Below are 21,863 nucleotides of genomic sequence, written 5' to 3' on the forward strand. Positions count from 1 at the left end.
GATTGACGTTAATGTCCGCCTTTCGTATTTGAAGAGGTTCTTGATTGACATTTGTCCACCCTATGGAAAGTAAGAGTGATTTTGATTGACTGCTTTTTCTTCTAATGGCAACAGAGCACAGCGGGAAATTTCTCTGGTGGACAGGGAGGGAGGCGGTGCGTGGCAGGCCCGGCCACCAATGACTTGCAGGTGGGCGGAGCAGCGCGTCCAATGCGGTCGGGAGGCGGGGCTGGACAGCTGCCGTTACCGTCTGTCGCAGGAGGCAGCCGCGGGTCGGGGTGAGTGTGTGAGGTGAGCGTGGGACGTGGAGCTGCTGTCATGAGCTACTCAGGTGAGAGGCTGCCGGGACCGGGCTCTTGGGGCGGGGGCCGGCTGCCCCCGTCTGTGAGGGGGGTTCTGCGCTGCTCCTGCTCCCCCGTCCCTCCCCGCGGCCTGCGGGCCTTGCTCCGAGCTCTCCCCGTGCCCTCGGCGCCCCGGGGCGGGCCTGGACGCGGGCGAAGGGCTGGCCCAGGAGCTCGCTCCTTATTGCGCACCGCTTCCGCCGTGGGGCTGGGGGGACGGCGGGTGGGGACCTGACCGTCGCTTTCCACCCGCCGCATGAGTATGGGGCTTGTGGGGGCCCGGCCGGTTCTGACCCCGGCCCCATAGCACAGAGCTGCCCTAGATCTGCAGGGGGGGCCGCCGCCGCCGCCACTGACCCCGACCCCCTACTGCATGGCACGGGGCTTGAAGGGGTTGGAGCTGGCGGACCCTGACAGCCTACCGCAAACATGGCCTGGGGCCTTGGGGTGGGGCTGGCCCTGATCCCGATCCCCTGTTGCACGGCATGGCATGCGGGTGGCACTGGCCCTGACCCCCCTGCTGCATGGCATGGTATGGGGGTTAGCACGGGCTCCAAGGGGGAGGAGGGCTGGCACTGGTCCTGACCCCCTGCTGCATGGCATGGCACAGCACGGAGATCAGCACTGGCTCCGATCCTCTGGCGCATGGCACCGTGTGGGGCCTGGTGGGGGGCTGGTGCGGGGCCTGGTGGGGTGTTGGTGCTGACCCTGTCCCCTTATTGCATAGCGTGGGGCCTAGTGGGGCACTGATCCCCTCCCCCTACCACACAGCATTACAGGGGGCCTGATACTCCCCATACACACATTATCTCCACCACACAGTGTGTTACAGAGTTTGGGGTGTGTGTGTGTCTGGCACTGACACACACACATGCATACATACGCAACATTGAATGGGCCTCTGGTGATGGGGGTATAATAACTAGAGTAGAAGCTGACGTTGTTTCCCCTTGTATGCAGCATTGCATTGGTGTGAGTATGTGTGTAATAAATAATGAGGGAGGGGAAAACCTGCACTGGTAATATTCTGTCAGTTGTGAGTTTTGGAGACTGTGAGGGTAAAGGTGGAATTAATTATACCCTTACCTTACTGTCACTTGGCAACGATGGATGAGGGAAGGAATTTACACTGCTTCCTCACATACACTCACCATTGCTTGAAGGAATTGGGTATAATAAGGGTGGAGAAGGTGATGGTGATATCTTCTCTCCTTTCTCCCTCACACCATTGCATGGGCTTTGGAGGGCATGTAATAAGCAAGAAGAAGAAGTTGGCACCAATATCCCTGGCTGATGAGCTCGGGGAGGGTGGGGGAATAAGCAGGATAAAGCTGGCACAGATTCTTCCCTTCCCCTTGCATCTGATGAGCTCGGGAGAGAGAAATTGAGATTTATACCCAGCTAGGGTGACAAGGCATGTGGGATTCTGCATATGAGAGGGGGCGTCAATCCCTGCTTCTCCTACCCTCTGTTGAAACAAAGGAAAGGGTAGTTGAATTGTCCTTTGCAGAGTCTCAGGTATTCGGCTGGTAGCCCAGAATTTGCAGCTTTGCTGCTTTTTGCTACAGGTTTGAGATTTTCTTTCTTCCTCAGTGTGGTTGCAATTAACTGCCTTTGGGTGCTGGGTTACACGTTTTGCATTAAATAAAATGAGAGGTTGTGGGGGGAGGCAGGGAAAGTACTAACCTTAGAGCTCAGATTCAATAATACTGTACTGCTAAAAGACTATTAATCTAGCTATGAAATTTGCCTTATTCTGGTATACTCAATTGTATGTGGAATGTTCAGAACGTTACCTTCCAATACAACGTGTGCAATTTGGACAAATTAATAGTATAATTGGGTTTGTAACTCCTGCTTTGCTTGACACTTTTGTGTCTAAATATAAGGGGTTCACCTTGAGATATGGGTCTTGATAAGTGAGATTTTCTCCACTGATCAACTGTGCACTGTGATAGCTGGCCACTGTATTGCTCCCTTTCTTCCCCAAGGTGGCAGCCTGTTCAATGCTGTGCAGGTATGGCAAGTATTCTCAACCATAGGGTCATGGAACTGCTATCATTTTCTACAGACTCTAAGGCTTAATGTAAAAACTGTTTACATTTGTTATGGTTGTGAAGAACCTTCTGAACTGAATCTATCTTGTAGGGGAAAGTTGTACTTCGTTATGGAAAATGTTATGAACAATTTTTGCTTGATGTATTTTTAAATATTAAATGATTGAGTTCACATGCATTGACTGTAATAACTGATTTCAGTCATCCATAACATAACTAGAGGGTCATAGAATTTGTTGCTTCTGTATGTCCAGCTCATAACATGCACCTGCAGCTGATTGTATCCCTCTTTCTCCCCCCACAAGTTCCCTGAATGCCACCCTCACATCCCCCTCTATTTTAGTCTCTGCAACCCACCCTCAAACTGGGGGTTCTGAGTGTGTTCCCCTGCCCCTGTGGCTCTGGGTGCCCTCCCCTCTCTACCATAGGTGAAAGAACTTGCAAAAGCAAACTGCTAGCTCTTTTCATTGCTGAAACAGCACAAAAGGTTCTGGGATGTGGCATTACAGAAGGAGAAGTGGTTGGTTTGGGGGGTCATCAGTGGATAAAAGTTAAGAATCCCTATTAAGTAGTATGGTAAAGAGCTTTGATGTGGTATATTGGAAGGAACTATAGAAGTTTTGCTTGTCTATTATACAGTTTGTAGGGAAAGTCTTATTTTTGTAGAAATAGGGTAAAAGTGATGTGAAGCATGTAGCCCTCTTCAAAACAATAATGCATTTTATATTGGGAGATGAAGGTTTTCAGGATGTACTCCTTGACTGCAACCTTGTAGGCTGTTGCAAATATTAAGAATATATATTACTTGAGGCTTTCTCGGTTTTCATTTTTGTGGAATTAAAAGCCTTAATCTGAGGTCTGTGTTAATGCTTGTATGGATTATCGGATTATTTCTTGAGGAGGAGGTGGGGGTAGGGGTAGAACATAGTAATGGCTCGATATACATACGTTTTTTATCATTGTTCACCTAGAAAACACATTTATGTGATGAGTATCCATTGCAAAATAGATGCCCATATTAAAATTAAAAAACCAAAAAAAACAACTAAATAGCTCAGCCCTGGAAGAATGTGTGCAGACTTTGAAGCTAGATGAATGTGGCATAACAGAAGAAATTGGTTGACTTTGGGAATTGGGTGCCAGAAATTGCCAGCTACGAACACAGACGGAGCAGGAAGAGTATGCTGATACAATTACTTGTGTGCAAAAGTGTGTGGTCAGAGGTGTAATGAGACCAGAGTGGGGTTTCTGCACTTAATTCACCAGTCTTCATCTAATACAGTTACTTTTTGATGTTTCTGGCCTTGTGAAATGAGTGGAGTGTGGTGTTAGGGTGGATGATGGACCTGGCCCTACATCCAGGTTCTACTCAAATCTTCCAGAAATATAACTTTGGTTGATACTTAAGGTATGTCTAGGCTAGAGTTTAGCCCTGTTGTAAATTGAGTTGTTGGTTGCCCTTCTGTTCCCTTTCCTGCAGTATATTATGTCTATAGTGATTCAGTTTTTCTGTACAGGTGATTCAATTAGCAGAAAAGTTAATAAGATTCCATTATCTGTTCATATATCTGTGGTTAAATGATTCTTTGGTAAAGGATTCTACGTAAATGTTTTGCATATACAGGAGGCATGATTTACAGCTTAATACGTTCTGTATTAACTTCTGTATCTCTGATATAAAGTGGCTTAAAACATACCCAGACATGTACAAGAAGCAAAGGTAAAGCAAAACCCTCCTATCTTTGTATTGGAAGTAGGCATTATATCTCTGTTCCTTATCTTTAGAAGAACTAAGACTACACATCTGTATGTAACTCCATTCTTGAATGGAGTTGTCTGTTTAAAATTGGTATCGTCTAGTGTGAAGTCTTCCAGTTTCTAACTAAAATTCTCAGTGACTTGATGGTAACTTCAAGAGGTGAGCTCGCTTTGTATGTGGCACCTATTGAGGTGTGTGTAATCTTGAGGAGTCACCTTTCTTTATCAAGCATCAAACAGAAGCATGTCAGTCAGCCTCTTGCAGGGCTAGAAATGCAGCACTATTGCTGATGTAGGAAAATGCTAAAACTCGTCAGGAAACTTGTGTATTCTAGGTTCTAAGAGGAGACGATAATGCCAGTTTTAAAAAGCTACTGGCTCACAACTTTTTTGGTGATCAGTCCTGCTCCCTTCTCTGCAACAGACACTCTGTGTAGCAGATCCAGTGTAGTCCTACTCTGGGTCTGGATAGGAATTTGGGAGCCCACATAAGGGGATTCACGCCGAACCTAACCTAGCAGGGAGATTCTTGTGTACTAGGGATTTGGCAGTGGGGGGTTCAGAAACTTTGGTTAAAATCCAGTGGTGCTGACTGTTTTGGCCATGGTTACCATTGCAGCTAATCCATGTTCTGCACTGGTATGATGACACCTATCAGTAAATGACAAATTTTGTACTGGAGACAAGCCCCTAGTGAGGGCACAGGCAATGGAGAGCATATCCCATCCCTAAGACTGTATTACCAGATGCAAAGCAAGTTGCTAGTGATTCCTTCCCTTCCAGTCCAAGATGTTGCTGTGATCTAGGCCTTGGGCAAATAACAGCCTTTGTTCCAAGCTGCATCTTTCTATAGATACTGAAAAACAAAACTCGCCAGTTCCCGTTGGAAGGGTATCTTTTCAGACACAAGTGCTAGAAACTTAAGCTTGAATTAAAATAACATTATACAGAAACTCATGAGTAAGGACACTACTCTCGAGAGCAGTGGTTTTCAGACTGCGGGTCGCGACCCAATAATGGGTCACGGTGGCTCTGGTCAGCACCACTGACTGGGCCATTAAAAGTCCTGTTGCCGGTGCTGCCCGACTAAGGCAGGCTAGTCCCTACCTGTTCTGACCACCGGAAGTGGCCAGCAGCAGGTCCAGCCCCTGCCCCGAGCACCAGCTCCACACTCCCATTGGCCGGGAACCACCAGGTGGGAGCTTGGGCGGGTGATGCCTACGATGAGAGCCACATGGAGCTGCTTGCATGACTCCACCTAGGAGCTGGACCTGCTGCTGAACACTTTCAGGGTGCAGCATGGTCTGCAGTGCAAGGACAGGTAGGGACCAGCCTGCCTTAACCCCCTCCCTCCCACCATGCCACTGACTGGGAGCTGCCCAAGGTAAGCCCATGCCCCAACCCCGTGCCCCCACCCAAACCCCCCATCCCAGAACCCTGACCCCCTCCCGCACCCCAACCCCCTTCCCCAGTCCTGAGGCCCTCCCACACACCCGGAGCCCGCTCCTGCATCCCAAACCCTTCGTTCCTGGCCCCATCCCACAGCCTGCACTCCTGCCCCAGCCCTGAGCCCCTCCCAAACCCCTCATCCTCCAGCTCCGTTGGGTCACAGGCATCAATAATTTTCTTCAACTGGGTCGCCAGCAAAAAAGTTTGAAAACCACTGCTCTAGTTTCCTACTTGTTGTTGTTATGGTACTCCTGAGGGAATTCTGCGCCAAGAAAATAAAAATGCTGCACACAATATTTTTAAAATTTTGCAAATTTTATTTGTTAATAAATAAATGTGGAGGCTACAGCATAGCAGTGGTGAGCACAGACCACTGGCTGCACAGAGGTGGGAGATCACCCTATAGGCCCCTCACCCATTGAACAGGGACTCTGCAGTGAGGCTGCACCTGACCCTAGCACAGCACAAGGGCTGGGCCTGCTGCAGAAACACCCTTGGGCTCTGCACCAGTTGTGGGCAGGCAGGCTCAGCCCAGCAGGGTCCAACTGTGGAGGGCTTAGTGTAGGTGGATCTAGATGTGGGATAAGAGGGTTTTGTGTGGGGCACCCTGGGTGGGGGAAGCTCAGTGGAGGATCTGGATGCACAAGGGAGGTTCCAGATGCAGGGACAATGGGACTCTGCAGGGGGGTCCAGGTGGAGAGAGATGAGATTCAGCGAGGGGGTCTGGGAGTGGGACTTGCTGGGTTTGGGGGTCTGGGTGCAGCCAATTAGGACTCAGTGGGGGTCCAGGTGCGGAGGGCTCATCAGGGTGGTCCAGGTGCAGGGGTGTGGGGTTTATTAGAGTGGGGGTTCAATGGGCCTGCTTAATAGGGGAGCCTCAGCTGCTGCCAGCACCAGGATCCCCCCCATCCGCTTCTCTTCCCCATCCTATCCCTTTCTCCACCGCTCCTATCTCCCTCCCCTCACTCCTACATCCCATCCCCCTTTCTTCCCCACTACCTCTTTTCCCCCCTCAGCCACCCTTGCAATGACTCACCAGTGGCACTCACCATTGTATGGAAAACAGGATGGCTCCCAGCACGCATAGAACTGACACTAAACTGGGAGGAGTGGTAGATACGGAGGGTAGGGATAGGATACAGAGGGACCTAGACAAATTAGAGGATTGGGCCAAAAGAAATCTGATGAGGTTCAACAAGGACAAATGCAAAGTCCGGCACTTAGGACGGAAGAATCCCATGCACTGCTACAGACTAGGGACTGAATAGCTAGGCAGCAGTTCTGCAGAAAAGGACCTGGGGTTAAAGTGGATGAGAAGTTGACTCATATCCAGCAGTGTGCCCTTGTTGCCAAGAAGGCTAACGGCATTTTCGGCTGTATAAGTAGGGGCATTGCCAGCAGATTGAGGGACGTGATCATTCCCCCTCTATTCAACATTGGTGAGGCCTCATCTGGAGTACTGTGTCCAGTTTTGGGCCTCACGCTACAAGAAGGATGTGGAAAGAGTCCAGCGGAGGGCAACAAAAACTATTAGGGGGCTGGAGCACATGACTTACGAGGAGAGGCTGAGGGAACTGGGATTGTTTAGTCTGCAGAAGAGAAGAATGAGGGCGGGATTTGATAGGTGCTTTCAAGTACCTGAAAGGGGGTTCCAAAGAGGAGGGATCTAGACTGTTTTCAGTGGTAGCAGATGACAGAACGAGGAGTAATGGTTTCAAGTTGCAGTGCGCGAGGTTTAGGTTGGATATTAGGAAAAACTTTTTCATTAAGGTGGAATCTCCTTCCTTAGAGGTTTTTAAGGTCAGGCTTGACAAAGCCCTGGCTGGGATGATTTAGTTTGGGATTGGTCCTGCTTTGAGCAGGGGGTTGGACTAGATGACCTCCTGAGGTCCCTTCCAACCCTGATATTCTATGATAGAAGAGGGGCATGACTGGCACCAGGACCAAGGAGGCAGAGTCAGCTAGTGGGAGGGGCACTCTCCATCATCCAGGCAGCTCTGCACTCTCAGAAATAGGCAGTGGCATGTGACCCCACACAGCCCCCATCGGTTCTGTTGAGGGAGCAATACCCCCTCTCCTCCCTAAACTACGCTCATGGGAGGGCACCCCCTCCCCCCGATTTGCCTCTCTTCTGGCTGCTCTTGGTGCTGTGCTGCTGGGGAGAGACACATGACCACTCTTGAGACTTCCCTTTGCTTCCCCAACCTTATCTGTGGGGGACATGAATTCTATACGCTCAGAGGTGCAGAATTCTTTCGGAGTAATATACGTTTTTCTGATCTCTTTTTAGGAGTATCCACTGTGATACAGTCTGGCTTATTTGGGTGCATTTGATGGTCAGATCTTAAATAGCATAGATTCTCCTTATGCTCTAGCTAGAACAGCTGGCATTACCATATAATCTTGGGTTTTGACCACCTTTTGGTCTTTTTCTAGGTTATGGCAACTGGAACTCTGGGACAAACAGAGGCAAGTATAGTAAAATCTTAATACATTATCATGAACAAATGTCATTTAATGTAATCAGTTAGAAAAATTATTATAAAATTGAAGGTTTTCACAGCTCAAATCTGTTCCCCCATGTCTGAATAAAATCCTCTTAGGTCACACACCAGTCTATTTCGGTCAGCATTGCATAGCCCATTTAACTGTGACAGTCAACTCTTTACTATTCTGCCCTGTGCATCAACAAAACCAGATATTTCTGTTCCCAGAAGTCAGCACAGTTTGTATCCACTATCTGTTTTCCTTCAGTCTTTCTGTCTATCACTTCGCTATGAAATGGCACTGAAGATTAAAGTGCTGTCCTAGCATGCCAGAAGACTGAATTTCTAGTTCTTGTGCCTGAAAGACACACAAAATGGCAGTGTGTCTGCATTTAGGCTGAAACTTGAAACAGGTCTCCCTTTATAAATACTTGTCTTTTTCCAGAGGCCATGCTCACTGTGCTCAGACTAGAGTGTGATGCCCAGCTAAGTGGGAGAATCTCCCTAATCTGTATGCTTTAATTAGCACAAGGAAGCCCTCTCCACTCCACAAAGACTGACTAGCAGAACAGTATAGTGGTGTGTTTTTTTTGTTTTTGGTATTTACTGACTGGTAGTTTAAACTGTAGTCGGTGTTTTACAAAGGATTTTGACCTTTTCACTATCTTCAGAGCTAGCTGGAAAACTTATTTTTGTAAAAACCAAAAAAAATCATGATTTTTCCCACTTTTCAATCAACTAGTTATTTTGTCAAAATATACAGTAAGGTGAGCTTGCTAGCAGTGTCATTGTTTTACTACTTGTGTTAGAGTATCACTTAAGGTCCCCATTTAAGATCAGTGTTAAAGGGACAAGACAGAGGGAAGGTGAGAGAGAGTATGACTTCCCCAAAGATATTCTAGGTCAGTGGTAGATCAGGAATAGATCTGAGGTATCCTGACTCCTAGGTAAGTGCTCTGTCTACTACCTTCTAATGCTATTAAATATTCTTAAACTACAAAAGACATTAGAACAAAGTACAGCTTACATTAAGAACGGCATCTGAGTCCTCACATTGTTACTGCAGAACACATTGGCCATGCCACAGATCAGTGAGCAAGGAGGAACCAAATATCCTCTGCCCCCTGTTCAGGCAGAGATCATCTGTACTTCTCTGCACCCTAAAAGGGAAGCTGAGTACCAAAGCAGATTGGCTTGAGCAATCAGTCAGTGGGCTCGAGCTCCTTTGCCCAGTGCTTTGGCTAAATGTATCCATTTGCGTCCATGAGATATTCATCTCCAGGAGGTGAGATCTCACAGCATCCACTGCTCCTGTTCTGTCTCAGGTACAGCCAGAGTTATTGGTATCCCTTCCATCCAGTGTTTATGCTGTCCCAGATCCTCCAGAAGATCAGGGAGGGGAGAGCAAGGGTAAGTCTGGGTGCTCTTTATTGACCAAGGAGACAGGATTTCTCTGGCTTGATCAACCTTGCATCAGGCCCTCCTGTCTTCCTTCTTCACAGAGAGGTTCCATTATTGCAAGAACCAGCTCACTAGGACAATCCAGAAAGGCAAAGTTGAGCTGCCTGGCATTTGGAAGGAGACAAAGGACTGAGGAATAGCCAGAGAAGCCTATTTCTGCTCTTCTGGCATCTAGAAGAGTCAGCCAACAGCAGTGTCTCTCAACTAGGACAAGTTCCAGGAGCTGGCGTAGCAAGCCCAAGTGTCTCCAGCTAAGGCCCTGGTAGGAGGCAAGATGGGCCAATGATTGAGGCATGAGCTAAGGACTTGGGAGACCTGGGTTCAATTCCCGCCTCTGCTATGAGTTTCCTGTGTGACCTCAGACAAGTCATTTCTCTCTGTGCCTCAGTTCCCCATATGTACAAAGGGGTGAGGAGACGATAAGAACGTTAGAGTGTGAGGTGCATTCAATGAGGAACATTTCTAATTTATTCAGAGATCACAATTTTAACTGACCCACTCTCCCATGGTACCAGTACCTTTAGGTTAAACATTGTTTCTCACCGTTCTAGAAAAGAGAGCTTTTTGTTTTAAAAGAAAACTTTCATAGAAGCAATGGCATCTGGTAGTTAGGAAATAAAAGAATTAAAACAAATCAATCTTTGCAGACCACTTTCTTAACAAAAAAAAAAAAAGTCCATATCTGACATGCTAGGAAAAGGATTTGGACTGACAAATTACCCCAGAGAAACGGGGTTTGATTTGGAAGAGAGGAGCAGCAACTGTAACATGATACAAAAAAATGTCTTAAGATACTGCTTCAATGGTGCCTCACATCGGTGAGATACTAAATGGGGATAAATGTTGGAAAAACCGCGATGAAAGAGGAGATTGTGTATATATATACAGTGGATGTGCCCAGCTGTTAGAGCATTGGGATACAATTCATAACCAAACTTCACAAACTGTTGGATATCTATTCTAAAGGATCCTCCGATAATCCTTCTAGCAAAAAATGGTCACACAAACAGAATGAAGAATTAATCTCATCTGCTAGTAGCTGCTAAGCTACTGCTAGCCTCCTAGCAGGAAAAAAAAATAGTCCAACTCTAGAGGAATGGTTCAAAAAATGTGGCAGGTTGTTATGGAAAAATTAATGCACCAATTACATACTCGGCAAAACAGAGAAAGGACAAATAGTTACTTAGATATTTGGTTACCTTTATTCAATACGCAAAGTACATTCTCCTGCAAAATATCAGTGCACCTGTCCAGTTTTTTTGAATATTACTATTTGATAGGCCTGGCTTGTTCGATATGTGCAATCAGATTTCACTCTCTGTGATAAAATCACAGAACCCGTGTGTTGTGGGCATTGTAAAGTGGTAGCACCCTGTGAAATAGAGCTGATTTATTGTATGACTAGGTTGCTCTAAAGAAGAGCTCACTGTTGTAATGACTATTTTGTCTCCAACGTTTACATGGCAGAGATTTGTAAACCTGTTAAACCTTCCTAAATAAATAGTTAGAGAAGATTGTGAGGGGCCGTGGAGGGAACATCTGTCCCTACAGTGGTGCTACCATCAAAGGGCCTGGGAGAAGCTCTGTTCAGCACCTTGGAGTCTACAGGCAGAAGGTAAATTTTCTTTCCACTAGGAGACTAATGAAGCCACCCTGAGGAAGTGCTTAATCTACCTCCCCTGCCCCCTCCATACATGCATGGGGCTAATCCCTGGGGTTACTGAGCAAACTATTCTTCTGGGAACTGTTACTTACGGGGTCTCTCCTTGGCCAGGAGACTCGCAGCACTTGGAGCCCTGTCCCTGGAAGCACAGCACTGTTCCTCGCATGCAGAAAAGGAAATTGGAACGAATGTGGATTTGTCCCTATTCCACAGCCAGCAGGGAAGAGTGCATCAGTCCCGCTGTGTCTGAGGCTATTGTACCCATCAAAGGGTAGAGCACAAGTCAGAGGTGCAGGGCGCCCAAACACACAAGACTCAACGCTCTTGTCAACCCATGCCACCTACCTGCAGAGATCAAGAAAGCTTTCAACGCCTCCCTCGCAAGACAGGAGTGCACCTCCTTTCCTGGTGAGTGCCCAGAACACATCCGTCAGGTAAGGAGGACAGTGCAGAGCCTGGATCTAGAACCAAACAGAAAAACATCACAGACTAATACAAAGCCCTTATATCTAAGTGAGGTCCTAAGTCACCAGTCTTCCTGATGTTGTAGCAGAGCTTGGGGGTGGGGATCTGCCACTCAGTGGATTTCCCGGGGAACTGGTGTCTGGGATGCCCCACTTAGCGGAGCTCTCTCTAGGAGACCAGAAGAATCTCTGTGAAGCACTGCTCTGTTTGTTTCCAGTTGAAAGACCATGGAAACCTGGCCAGTAAATCCTGCTGTTCCCTACTGGTGCCTCCTTGATCCATTTACAGATCAGAGTCCTGCAATATAGGGTGGTGACAGAGCTATGGATTGGAATGGAAAGAGCTCTGAGTTCTCTTCTAATAGTCGGTTTTTAAGAACAGGTTAGACAAACACCTGTCAGGGATGCTGTCTGTTTAGCTGGTCCTGCCTCAGCACAGGGGGCTGGACATGATGAATTCTCAAAGTCCTTCCAGCCTGATATTGTTCTTGATCCTGAATTATAGCAATCTTCAGGACAAGAAGGTCCTAGACTCCTCAGGATGATGGGGTCATTCAGATAAAGTCTGTTATAATAAACCACAGGGCTTTCCTGTGCCTTCATTTTATATTGTATTATTAAAAGCTATAGTGCATTGTCCTCATTTCTGGCTGGGAGGGAGCAGGGATAAGGAAGAGACAAGAGAAAACACGGGGCAAATCAAATCACTATCTTAGACGTATGTATATGAATACGAGAATTATGGGGAATAAGCAGGAACTTGAAATGGTAGTTAATAAACACAGCTATGACATAGCTGGCATCATAGAGACTTGGTGGAATATTGGTATACCAGGGTACAGCTTGCTTAGGGAAAAAAGATAGGAGATGTTGCTTTAAAATATATACACTTGGACTGAGGTTGTGATGGAAATAGGAGACATAAGAATGGCCATACTTGGTCAGACCAAAGGTCCATCCAGCCCATTATCCTGTCTGCTGACAGTGGCCAATGCCAGGTGCCCCAGAGGGAGTGAACCTAACAGGTAATGATCAAGTGAGCTCTCTCCTGCCATCCATCTCCACCCTCTGACAAACAGAGGCTAGGGACACCATTCCTTACCCATCCTGGCTAATAGCCATTAAGACAGACCTGTTGAAAGTCTCTGGGTAAGGATAAAGGGTAAAAAAACAAGGGTGATGTCATGATAGGGGTCTACTACAGACCACCGAACCAGGAAGAAGAGGTGGATGAGGCTTTTTTTAAACAACTAACAAAATCATCCAAAGCACAGGACTTGGTGGTTTTGGGAGACTTCAAGTACCCAGACATCTGTTGAGGGGGGGAAAACACAGCACCGGGCACAGATTATCCAGCAAGTTCTTGGAATGTATTGCAGACAATTTTTATTTCAGAAGGTGGAGAAACCTACCAGGAGAGAGGCTGTTCTAGATTTGATTTTGACACAAATTCTCAACCAGTTCCTCTCTGTAAGTGGAAGGCAGCTTGGGTGAAAGTGATTGTGAAATGGCAGAGTTCTTGATCCTAAAGAATGGTAGGAGGGAAAACAGCACAATAAAGATAATGGATTTCAAGAAGGCAGACTTTGGCAAACTCAGGGAATTGATAGGTAAGATCCCATGGGACACAAGTCTAAGGGGAAAAAACAGTTCAAGAGAGTTGGCAGATTTTCAAAGAGACCTTATTAAGGGCACAAGAGCAAACTATCCCACTGTGTAGGAAAGATAGGAAGTATGGCAAGAGACCACCCTGGCTTAACCAGGAGATCTTCAATGACCTGAAACTCAGAAGAGAGTCTTACAAAAAGTGGAAACTAGGTCCAATTACAAAGGATGAATATAAACAAATAACACAAGTATGTAGGCCAAGGCACAAAATGAGATTCAACTAGCTAACAACAAAGGGTATCAAAAAACATTCTACAAATACATTTAAAAGCAAGAGGAAGATCAAGGACTGGGTAGGCTCAATGAGGGGGAAGACAATAACTGAAAATGTGGAAATGGCAGAAGTGCTAAGTGACTTTTTTTGTTTCAGTTTTCACCAAGAAGGTTGGTGGTGATTGGACGTCTAACATAGTGAATGCCAGTGAAAATGAGGTAGGAGCAGAGGCTAAATTATGGAAAGAACAAGTTAAAAATTACTTACTCAAGTTAGGTGTCTTCAAGTCACCAGGGCCTGATGAAATACATCCTACAATACTCAAGGAGCTGACTGCAGAGATATCGGAGCCACTAATGATTATCTTCAAAAAGTCATGGAAGACGGGTGAGATTCCAGAGGACTGGAAAAGGGCAAATCTAGTCCCAATCTATAAAAAAGGGAAATAGGGACAACCTGGGGAATTACAGACCAGTCAGCTTAACTTCAGTACCTGGGAAGATAATGGAGTAAATAAGAAATCATTTGCAAACACTTAGAAGACAATAAGCTAATAAGTAACAGTCAGCATGGGTTTGTCAAGAACAAATCATGTCAAGCCAAACTCAGTTTTCTTTGACAGGGTAACAAGCCTTGTGGATGGGGGGGAAGTGGTAGATGTGGTATATCTGGACTTTAGTAAGGTTTCTGATACTATCTCGCATAAACAAACTAGGGAAATACAACCTAGATGAGTGGTCCCCAAACTTTTTACCTCACACTCCCCTCTTACCCCTGTCCACATCCTCCTCTCCTCTTCCACCCCCCCCCCCCCCCCCAAAAAAAAAACCCAGACTGGGAGTGGGGCCAGTGCTGGGGTTGGACACAGGGCCACAAGCGGAGCCATGGCTGGCGGTGGAGCTGTGGCTGGGCTGGGAGCCAGGGGGCTACCCTTATCGATAAAATCAAGTGCTATGTGGAAGTGTTAGCAGGGAAGTTCCACTAAGCCAGCTGCTGTCCCCAGCATGGTTCTTGCATGCATGGTTCTTGTTTTGTTCCCTACACTGCAACAGAAGCCCAAACAAAATAAACATGCCTGCATCATGCCCTGGAGCTTCCCACTGAAGCAACTTCCCAGCATCTTTAAGTTTACGCACGACCCCTCCCCCTATCAATCCTGCTACCACTGGGTCTTGCAGGCCCACTGAAAAACTCAGAGGGCTAATGAGCCCATCTCCACCACCCAGGCTTCCTCAGGGCCCCCAGCTGCAACCAGTTATGATTATTTCCCCCACCACAACCGTGGGGCTGAGTCAAAGGATAAGAGGTGATTTGTGAATGTTACCCCACAGGCTGGCCTCCTCACTACACAACGCTCTTCCCTCCCATCCCACAATCTGTTCGCTCCCTGTTCAAAGAACCATCCCACCCCAAATATAGTTCCCCCAATTCTCTTTCCCTCTGGAAAACCAATTCCTGCCACCACACAATAGACTCCAAAAATCACTTCCCACCCAAGAACAGGAATACATATTCCTTCCAGCACAATGAATTTCACAAGCCAAAAAACAAAAGAAAATCTAACGCATTTTCTAGCTAGATTACTTCCTAACTTTATAGGAGTTGAACTGCTTCCTTTCTTGATCTGTCCGCAGCAGAGGCATCACACAGACAGACACACAAAAGCCTTCCCCCCCGCCAGATTTCAAAGTATCCTTGTCCCCTCATTGGTCATTTTGGGTCAGTTGCCAGCGAGGTTACCGTAGCTTCTTAACCCTTTACAGGTGCAGGGATTTTGCCTCTGGCCAGGAGGGATTTTATAGCACTGTATACAGAAAGGTGGTTACCCTTCCCTTTAATTTATGACAAGAGCAAAAACTACCCAGTACTGGATTATAACCCAACCAACCCTATTTTTACTCCAAGCTATTTGGGGACCCATTGTGCTGGGTGATCCAGTCTCAGTTTTGGGTCTCTAAGCAAGACACAAAACATCATGGTTCTAACTTGACATTTGCAAACCATCACCCTGATGGTATGCAAGATCCCTTCCCTTAATGAATTGTCTATTTGTTTAAGCTCTGATTCTACCAAGATTTATGCAAATACTCAATTTTCAGCCTACACAGTGTGGGAAGTTTTGGCAGGATCAGGGTCTTCACTTGTAAGCTCTCCAAAGCACAGACTATCTCAACAGCTGCCAAATTTGGTACTGCTCCATGTGTGACATGTTATAAAAGTTATGTCACTGGTTAACTTGCATGCAATCATAAAATCCACCTTAATGCTAAATCCCTACAATTTTTAACTAGTGTATTTGTCATGTAAGACAGGAGAGGAAGAACACAAATTTCTTGAGAGCAATATCAACTTTTATTTTTAAAAACATTTCTAGTCTGTGGCTGGGGTTCCCCCTCCACCCCCTTATGGAATGAGAAGTGCTGCAGTGGGGAAGCCATAACTAAATGGTTCTGAGCGGGGGGGGAACACACCCAACAACAGCCCTGAACTCTAAAGACTACCTAAAGCCATCTTTTTCAAAAGTCAGCCACACATTCCAAAATCAAGAGATTATTTTAAAAGTCTTGTTATTCTTTAACTAATTATCCTGGGGTTCTTTTACTTGCCTCGCTAAGCGTTTAGGGGGTCACATTTTGACACTGGTGACTTCTGTGGCTCTTCTTCAAGCCCCAGCTCCTGGAGTCCAGTGATCACAGAGAAATCGCAGATTTTACTTTAACCCAAGTGAGTGTCTGGCCCTGGCGTTGGCTGAGAAGCGCTGGAGAACCAGCCCTAAACGCACCCTTAAAGGCCCAGGCAGCAAGGGAAACCCCCCAGTATCGCTACTGTGATAGTGGCTGGATTGCTAGCCCTGGCTGTGATGGGCGAGCGACCCAGGCTGTCCTGCAGGAACAGGGCATGTGGATTGGTCCGGCCCCACATGCAGCTGGGAATGGGAGCGATACAACCGCAGAGCTGCTTAATCCTCCAGCAGCTAGAGAGGCTCAGAAGTGCCCTGTGTTAACGAGGGACTTCTCCCGAAGCGGGGCCAGGCTGAGGGGCTCCCTGCACCGCCTGCATGGGGTGAGTTGAGGGGTGCACTGTTCCACAGGGACCCCTAACCCAGTCAGCCTCAGGGCATCATGGGGGTGCAGTGCCCTGCAGGGACCCCCCAACCCAGCCAGCCCCAGGGCCGCACAGGGGTGTGCACTGCCCTGCAGCACCAGGGGTGATGTGGGGATGCGCCTAGCTAGGTCCAACAACTCAGCCAACTCCAAGGCAGCATGGGGAAAGGGTGGGGGAAATGTACAGTCCAGCAGGGCTCTCCCCTGCAACCCAATCAGCTAGCTGTATGGGAGAATGCTGGGGGGCAGTAAATGCACAGCCCAGTAGGGTTCCCCCAGCACAACCCAGCCAACTCCAGGGCCACATGGGGAGAAGCATGGACAGCCCAGCAGGGTATCTCAAACTAATTCTGGGGGTGCACAGCCCAGCAGCCTCTCACCCCATTCTGCCTTGTAAGCCAGCCAGCTCACTCCATGGCAGCACAGGGAGAGGTAATATTAAAACAAGATCAAGCATAAACTTTTCTTTGATGCCTTTGTTGAAATGCTAGATTTTTTTAATCTACCCACTGATGACTGGGAGGAAAGAGGAACTGCAAAACAGACTGTTTGTGGCAGGGGGGCAGGGGGGAAAGAGGAATTTGCAAGAAAGTTTTGCTCTTCAGCCTTTAAGAGCACTCATGTTACAGGTGCTCTGTCCCCAGGTGTTCTGGGACTTGTAGTACCTATAGCTCATGTCTTGCTCTCAGCCTGTCAACACCTGCTGAGATGAGAAGGCTATAAAAGCCAAGCCACTGTAGTAATGGGAGAAGGAGATCTTTTATGGGGCGAGCTGGAGGGGAGACGCTCTAGTTTTATCAATCCCAGCTGGATTTTTGGCGGTTGTCCCTCACTTCATCTATGCTCTCTGTTTTACTTCAGCTGCTCATTGGCTTTCCTTGCCTTTCCCCTCTAGACATGTTTGGGCAACACAGTGCTTGGTCTGTTTGTGTAGGAGGTTCAACTCACTCCTTCATCGGGGGTACAGTTGTGCCTCAGTTTCCCCCCCACCCTCCATCAGTGACTGTTATCCCCAACTACAAGTATTCAAAAACTGTCAGCTTCTCCCCCCCCCCCCCAAAAAAAAACAAACCACAAATGACTTAAAAAACATGAGATTTAAGAAAACAAAACCAGGTTTATCTGCCTTCTTGGTTTTGAGCTTCAGGAGGCACACAAGCACTCACATTTTCAAGCAGTATTTTGTAGCCAGGAATGCAGGAAACCTCTCTGAAGAATTAAAGCGGAAATTCTCATGCAATCTCTTAATTCCAGCCAGTAGGGCTGACACCAAATATCACATAATAGAGGTCACTGGAGTTGGCAACATTGTGTCACACACACCCCCTCAGCTGTAGTTCCAAAGTAGCCTGACTTCCCAGGTCTTGGTTTTATTAATGGCCCAAAAGATACCAATACTTGCACAGGACACCCTCCCCCAATTCCAGCCACACTTTATCCTTATGCTTCTAGACTACAGTCTGCAGACAGTCCTGCCTCCTTTGGATCACAGTGGCCTTCACCTCTCAGCTACAGAGGCTCCCCTTAGCCCTGCCACTGGACTCTGATGACAGCCCTTTCACTTTGCTGAGCTGCAGGGAATTCTTAGCTTTCTCATCAGTCTACGCTTATAGTTCCAGACAGGTTCCTTCTCCAAGCTCAGGCCAGAAAAGACCTAACACCCATAGCTGCTCACCCCAGAAAAGAGCCCTTTCTCTACTACTACAGCAGCTTGGCTTTTTATCTGTCTAATCCCAGCAGGCCTTGCTTTCAGCCGACTATGACTGAGCCCTAGACCCAACAATTGCCAGAATGCCTGGCTTTAAAGAGACAGAGGCCCTGTAATAAGCATGCCCTTAAAGTGACAGTGCTCTCTGTTAGGTCCAACAGCAAACCTTTTTTGCACATTCCCCTTTCCAACTTTTGCCCCCAAAAATTCTTGTGTTGCAGCTCTTCTTTCCTCCCAACCCAGGGGGCAAGTGAGTGAGTGATGCCTGGATTCTCTTTTGTTCCAGCAGATGGGAACATGAGTGAGAAGGAGGTGGAGAGCCCTCTGCAGGGATGTCCTGAGGAAGGGGGTAGACCCAAAGGGTACATCCCCCGGGAAGTGGGCTCAGAGAGTCCTGGCGGGTCGGAGCTGCTGGGGGGCAATGACAGAGAGCAGCAGCCGCTGGGCAGATCCCCACCCTGGGAGAGAGGGCTCCAATCCAAGGAGAAACGCTACAACTGCACTGACTGCAACAAGAGCTTCAGCCAGAGCTCCCACCTCATCCGGCACCAGGGCACCCACACGGGCGAGCGCCCCTACAAGTGCTCTGACTGTGGGAAGAGCTTCACCCAGAACTCCAACCTCGCCCAGCACCAGCGGGTGCACACAGGCGAGCGCCCCTACCAGTGCCTCGACTGTGACAAAAGCTTCACCCAGAGCTCCCACCTGACGGAGCACCAGCGTGTGCACCAGGGTGTCAAGCCCTACAAGTGCACCAACTGCAACAAGAGCTTCAGCCAGAGCTCCCACCTCCTGCGCCACCAGGGCACCCACACGGGCGAGCGCCCCTACAAGTGCCCTGACTGCGGGAAGAGCTTCAGCCAGAACTCCAACCTCGTGCAACACCAGCGCATCCACACGGGCGAGCGCCCCTACAAGTGCGGAGAGTGTGGGAAGAGCTTCAGCTGGAGCTCCAACCTCATTGAGCACCAGCGCGTGCACACAGGCGAGCGGCCAGACAAGTGTCCCGACTGTGGGAAGAGCTTCACCCGCAGCTCTGCGCTCATCCAGCACCGGCGCATCCACAAGGGGCTGAGACCCTACAAGTGCACACAGTGCGGGAAGAGCTTCAACAAGAGCTCCCACCTCATCCGGCACCAGGGCACCCATGCCGCTGGAGAGTTGGCCTGCACGTGTACCAGCTGTGGGAAGAGCTTTACCCAGAGCATCCAGCAGAGGCCACGACCACATCACTGTGCTGACTGTGAGACACGCTTCTCCCGCATTGCCGGCAGCCAGCCACGAGCTGATGTGGCAGTGAAGCCCTACAAGTGTGGGGAGTGTGGTAGAAGCTTCGGGCGCAGCTCGTACCTGGTGCAGCACCAGCGCATTCACACGGGTGACAGACCCTACAAGTGCGGGGACTGTGGAAAGGGGTTCGGGGTCAGTGCCCACCTCACCCGGCACCAGCTCAGCCATGCAGGTGACCAGCCCTACCGATGTCCCCAGTGCGGAAAGACCTTTGGGGAGAGCGCAAAGCTGTTGAGCCACCGGCTGAGCCACGCGGGCGAGCGCCCCTACCAGTGCCCTGACTGCGAGAAGAGCTTCTGCAAAAGCTCTCACCTGGTCAGCCACCAGCGCACCCACACTGGAGAGCGGCCCTACCGCTGCACCATCTGTGACAAGAGCTTCTGCCAGAGCTCCCACCTCATCCGGCACCAGGGCACCCACACAGGTGAGCGCCCCTACAAGTGCTCTGACTGTGGGAAGAGCTTCACCCAGAGCTCCAACCTTGCCCAGCACCAGCGCATCCACACGGGGGAGCGCCCCTACCAATGCAGTGACTGTGGGAAGAGCTTCAGCTGGAGCTCCAACCTCATAGAGCACCAGAGAACCCACCTAGCACAGAAACCCTGAACATGGGCCGGGCCAATGTGTCTGTTTCCAGAGCAAGCTCCCAACACTGCAGTAAACAGCATGGGGCCAGCAAGACACTTAATAAGGGGAGAAATTACTGAGTGTACAATGCCAAAGACTAGAAACCCTCCCCAGGAGTTAGACTTCTTCACACTGCCAGCGGCGGCTGCCTGCCCCATCCTCGCCTGTTGCAATATCCAGGAGATGATCCCACTTGCCACAAGAGCTAAGGAACCTGTAATAAGGCAAGTCTAAGGGGGTCTAACTTATGCATTCTTTCAACCTCATATGGACAGGCTGTCTACATAGACAGTGGGAGACAGAATGCAGGCCATTTCAGTCCCATGGGCAGCTCCCTAGCATTTGTTCCCTCTTTTTGTCTGTTCTGGCCAGACTCCATCCCAGGATTTTAGTTCCTCTTGGATACCTAGATTTTAGTCCCATTTTTTTAAATTTTCTTTTAATACTGTTATTAATATTTAAGATTTAATATGTTATTTCCTGTTGTATTGCAGTGTCTCTCCATATGAAATAAAACCTGCTCCAGCATACCCATTTTCCATCCTAGTGTCCCATTTCAGATGCTGTGTCTGTCTAGCCTCCAGCTGGGATTTATTATGGGTTCTCCATCTGTGTTCCCACAAAAGTTTTTCCTGTGATCACTGAAGATGCAGCTGCTCTTTTCAGGGGGCAATATTTAGTCTAAGGTCTGAAGGCATTTGCTCATAGACTGGCTTTACAGCTCTTTCCATCCTACCTTGTCAAGGCTAGAATATTTTTCTTAAAATTCCCTACATTTCATAGATTCTAAGGCCAGAAGGGACCATTATGATCATCTGGTCTGACCTCCTGTTTAACACAAGCCATACAACTTCCCTGAAATAATTCCTCCAGCAGAGCTTTTATAAAAACATCCAATCTTGATTTAAAAATCGTCAGTGACGGAGAATCCACCACAACCCTTGGTAAACTTAATTTTCTCTCTCTTAAAAATTCATGCCATATTTCCAGTGTGAATTTGTCTTGCTTCAAGTTCCAGACATTGGATGGTGTTAGACCTTTCTCTGATAGATTGTAGAGCCCACTAATAAATAGTTCCCCATATAGGTACTTATAGATTGTAATCAAGTCACCCCTTAACCTTCTCTTTGTTAAGCTAAAAAGATTGAGCTCCTTAAGTCTATCACCATAAGGCAGTGGTTCTCAAACTTTGTGCTGGTGACCCCTTTCATATAGCAAGCCTCTGAGTGCGACCCCCCCCCCTTATAAATTAAAAACACCTTTTTATATAGGTAACACGATTATAAATACTGGAGGCAAAGTGGGGTTTGGAGTGGATGCTGACAGCTCGTGATCCCCATGTAATGACCTTGCGACCCCCTGAGGGGTCCTGACCTCCAGTTTGAGAACCCCTGCTATAAGGCATGTTTTCTAATCCTTTAATCATTCTTGTGGTTCTTCTTTTAACCCTTTTCCGGTTTATCAATATCCTTCTTGAATTGTGGGCACCTGAACTGGACGTGGTATTCCAGTAGTTTTTGCAGGGATGGGTGGTGACAGGCATTAGCATTTTAATCACTGTGTCATCTAAACC

At 48.0% G+C, this 21,863-nt stretch overlaps 1 protein-coding gene across 15 annotated transcripts; it reads left to right on the top strand.

Moving 5' to 3' along the window:
- Positions 1-201: 201 nt before the first annotated feature.
- On the top strand, positions 202-20,820 carry LOC144277508 (uncharacterized). 15 transcript variants are annotated; one of them, XM_077838316.1, is made up of 7 exons: positions 202-331; positions 8,042-8,074; positions 9,417-9,501; positions 9,594-11,167; positions 11,327-11,649; positions 13,718-13,948; positions 18,660-20,820. In XM_077838316.1, the coding sequence occupies exons 6-7, from the start codon at positions 13,918-13,920 to the stop codon at positions 20,267-20,269; spliced, it is 1,641 nt and encodes a 546-aa protein (XP_077694442.1). In that variant the 5' UTR covers positions 202-331; positions 8,042-8,074; positions 9,417-9,501; positions 9,594-11,167; positions 11,327-11,649; positions 13,718-13,917; the 3' UTR covers positions 20,270-20,820. The 15 variants fall into 15 exon arrangements, with proteins under 15 accessions (XP_077694442.1, XP_077694451.1, XP_077694453.1 ...); XM_077838325.1 differs by having other exon boundaries at positions 13,718-13,779; XM_077838327.1 differs by having other exon boundaries at positions 13,718-13,779; positions 18,663-20,820.
- The last annotated feature ends 1,043 nt before the right edge of the window (positions 20,821-21,863 follow it).

Source organism: Eretmochelys imbricata, chromosome 20, assembly GCF_965152235.1.
Source record: "Eretmochelys imbricata isolate rEreImb1 chromosome 20, rEreImb1.hap1, whole genome shotgun sequence".
Classification (NCBI taxonomy): Eukaryota; Metazoa; Chordata; order Testudines; family Cheloniidae; genus Eretmochelys; species Eretmochelys imbricata.

Excerpts from the sequence above, each read along its gene's own strand:
- LOC144277508 (XM_077838316.1), top strand. The coding sequence starts at position 13,918 with ATGATTATCTTCAAAAAGTCATGGAAGACGG. Across the intron at positions 13,949-18,659 it reads CAAAAAGTCATGGAAGACGG|CAGATGGGAACATGAGTGAG; the intron begins GTGAGATTCCAG and ends CTTTTGTTCCAG.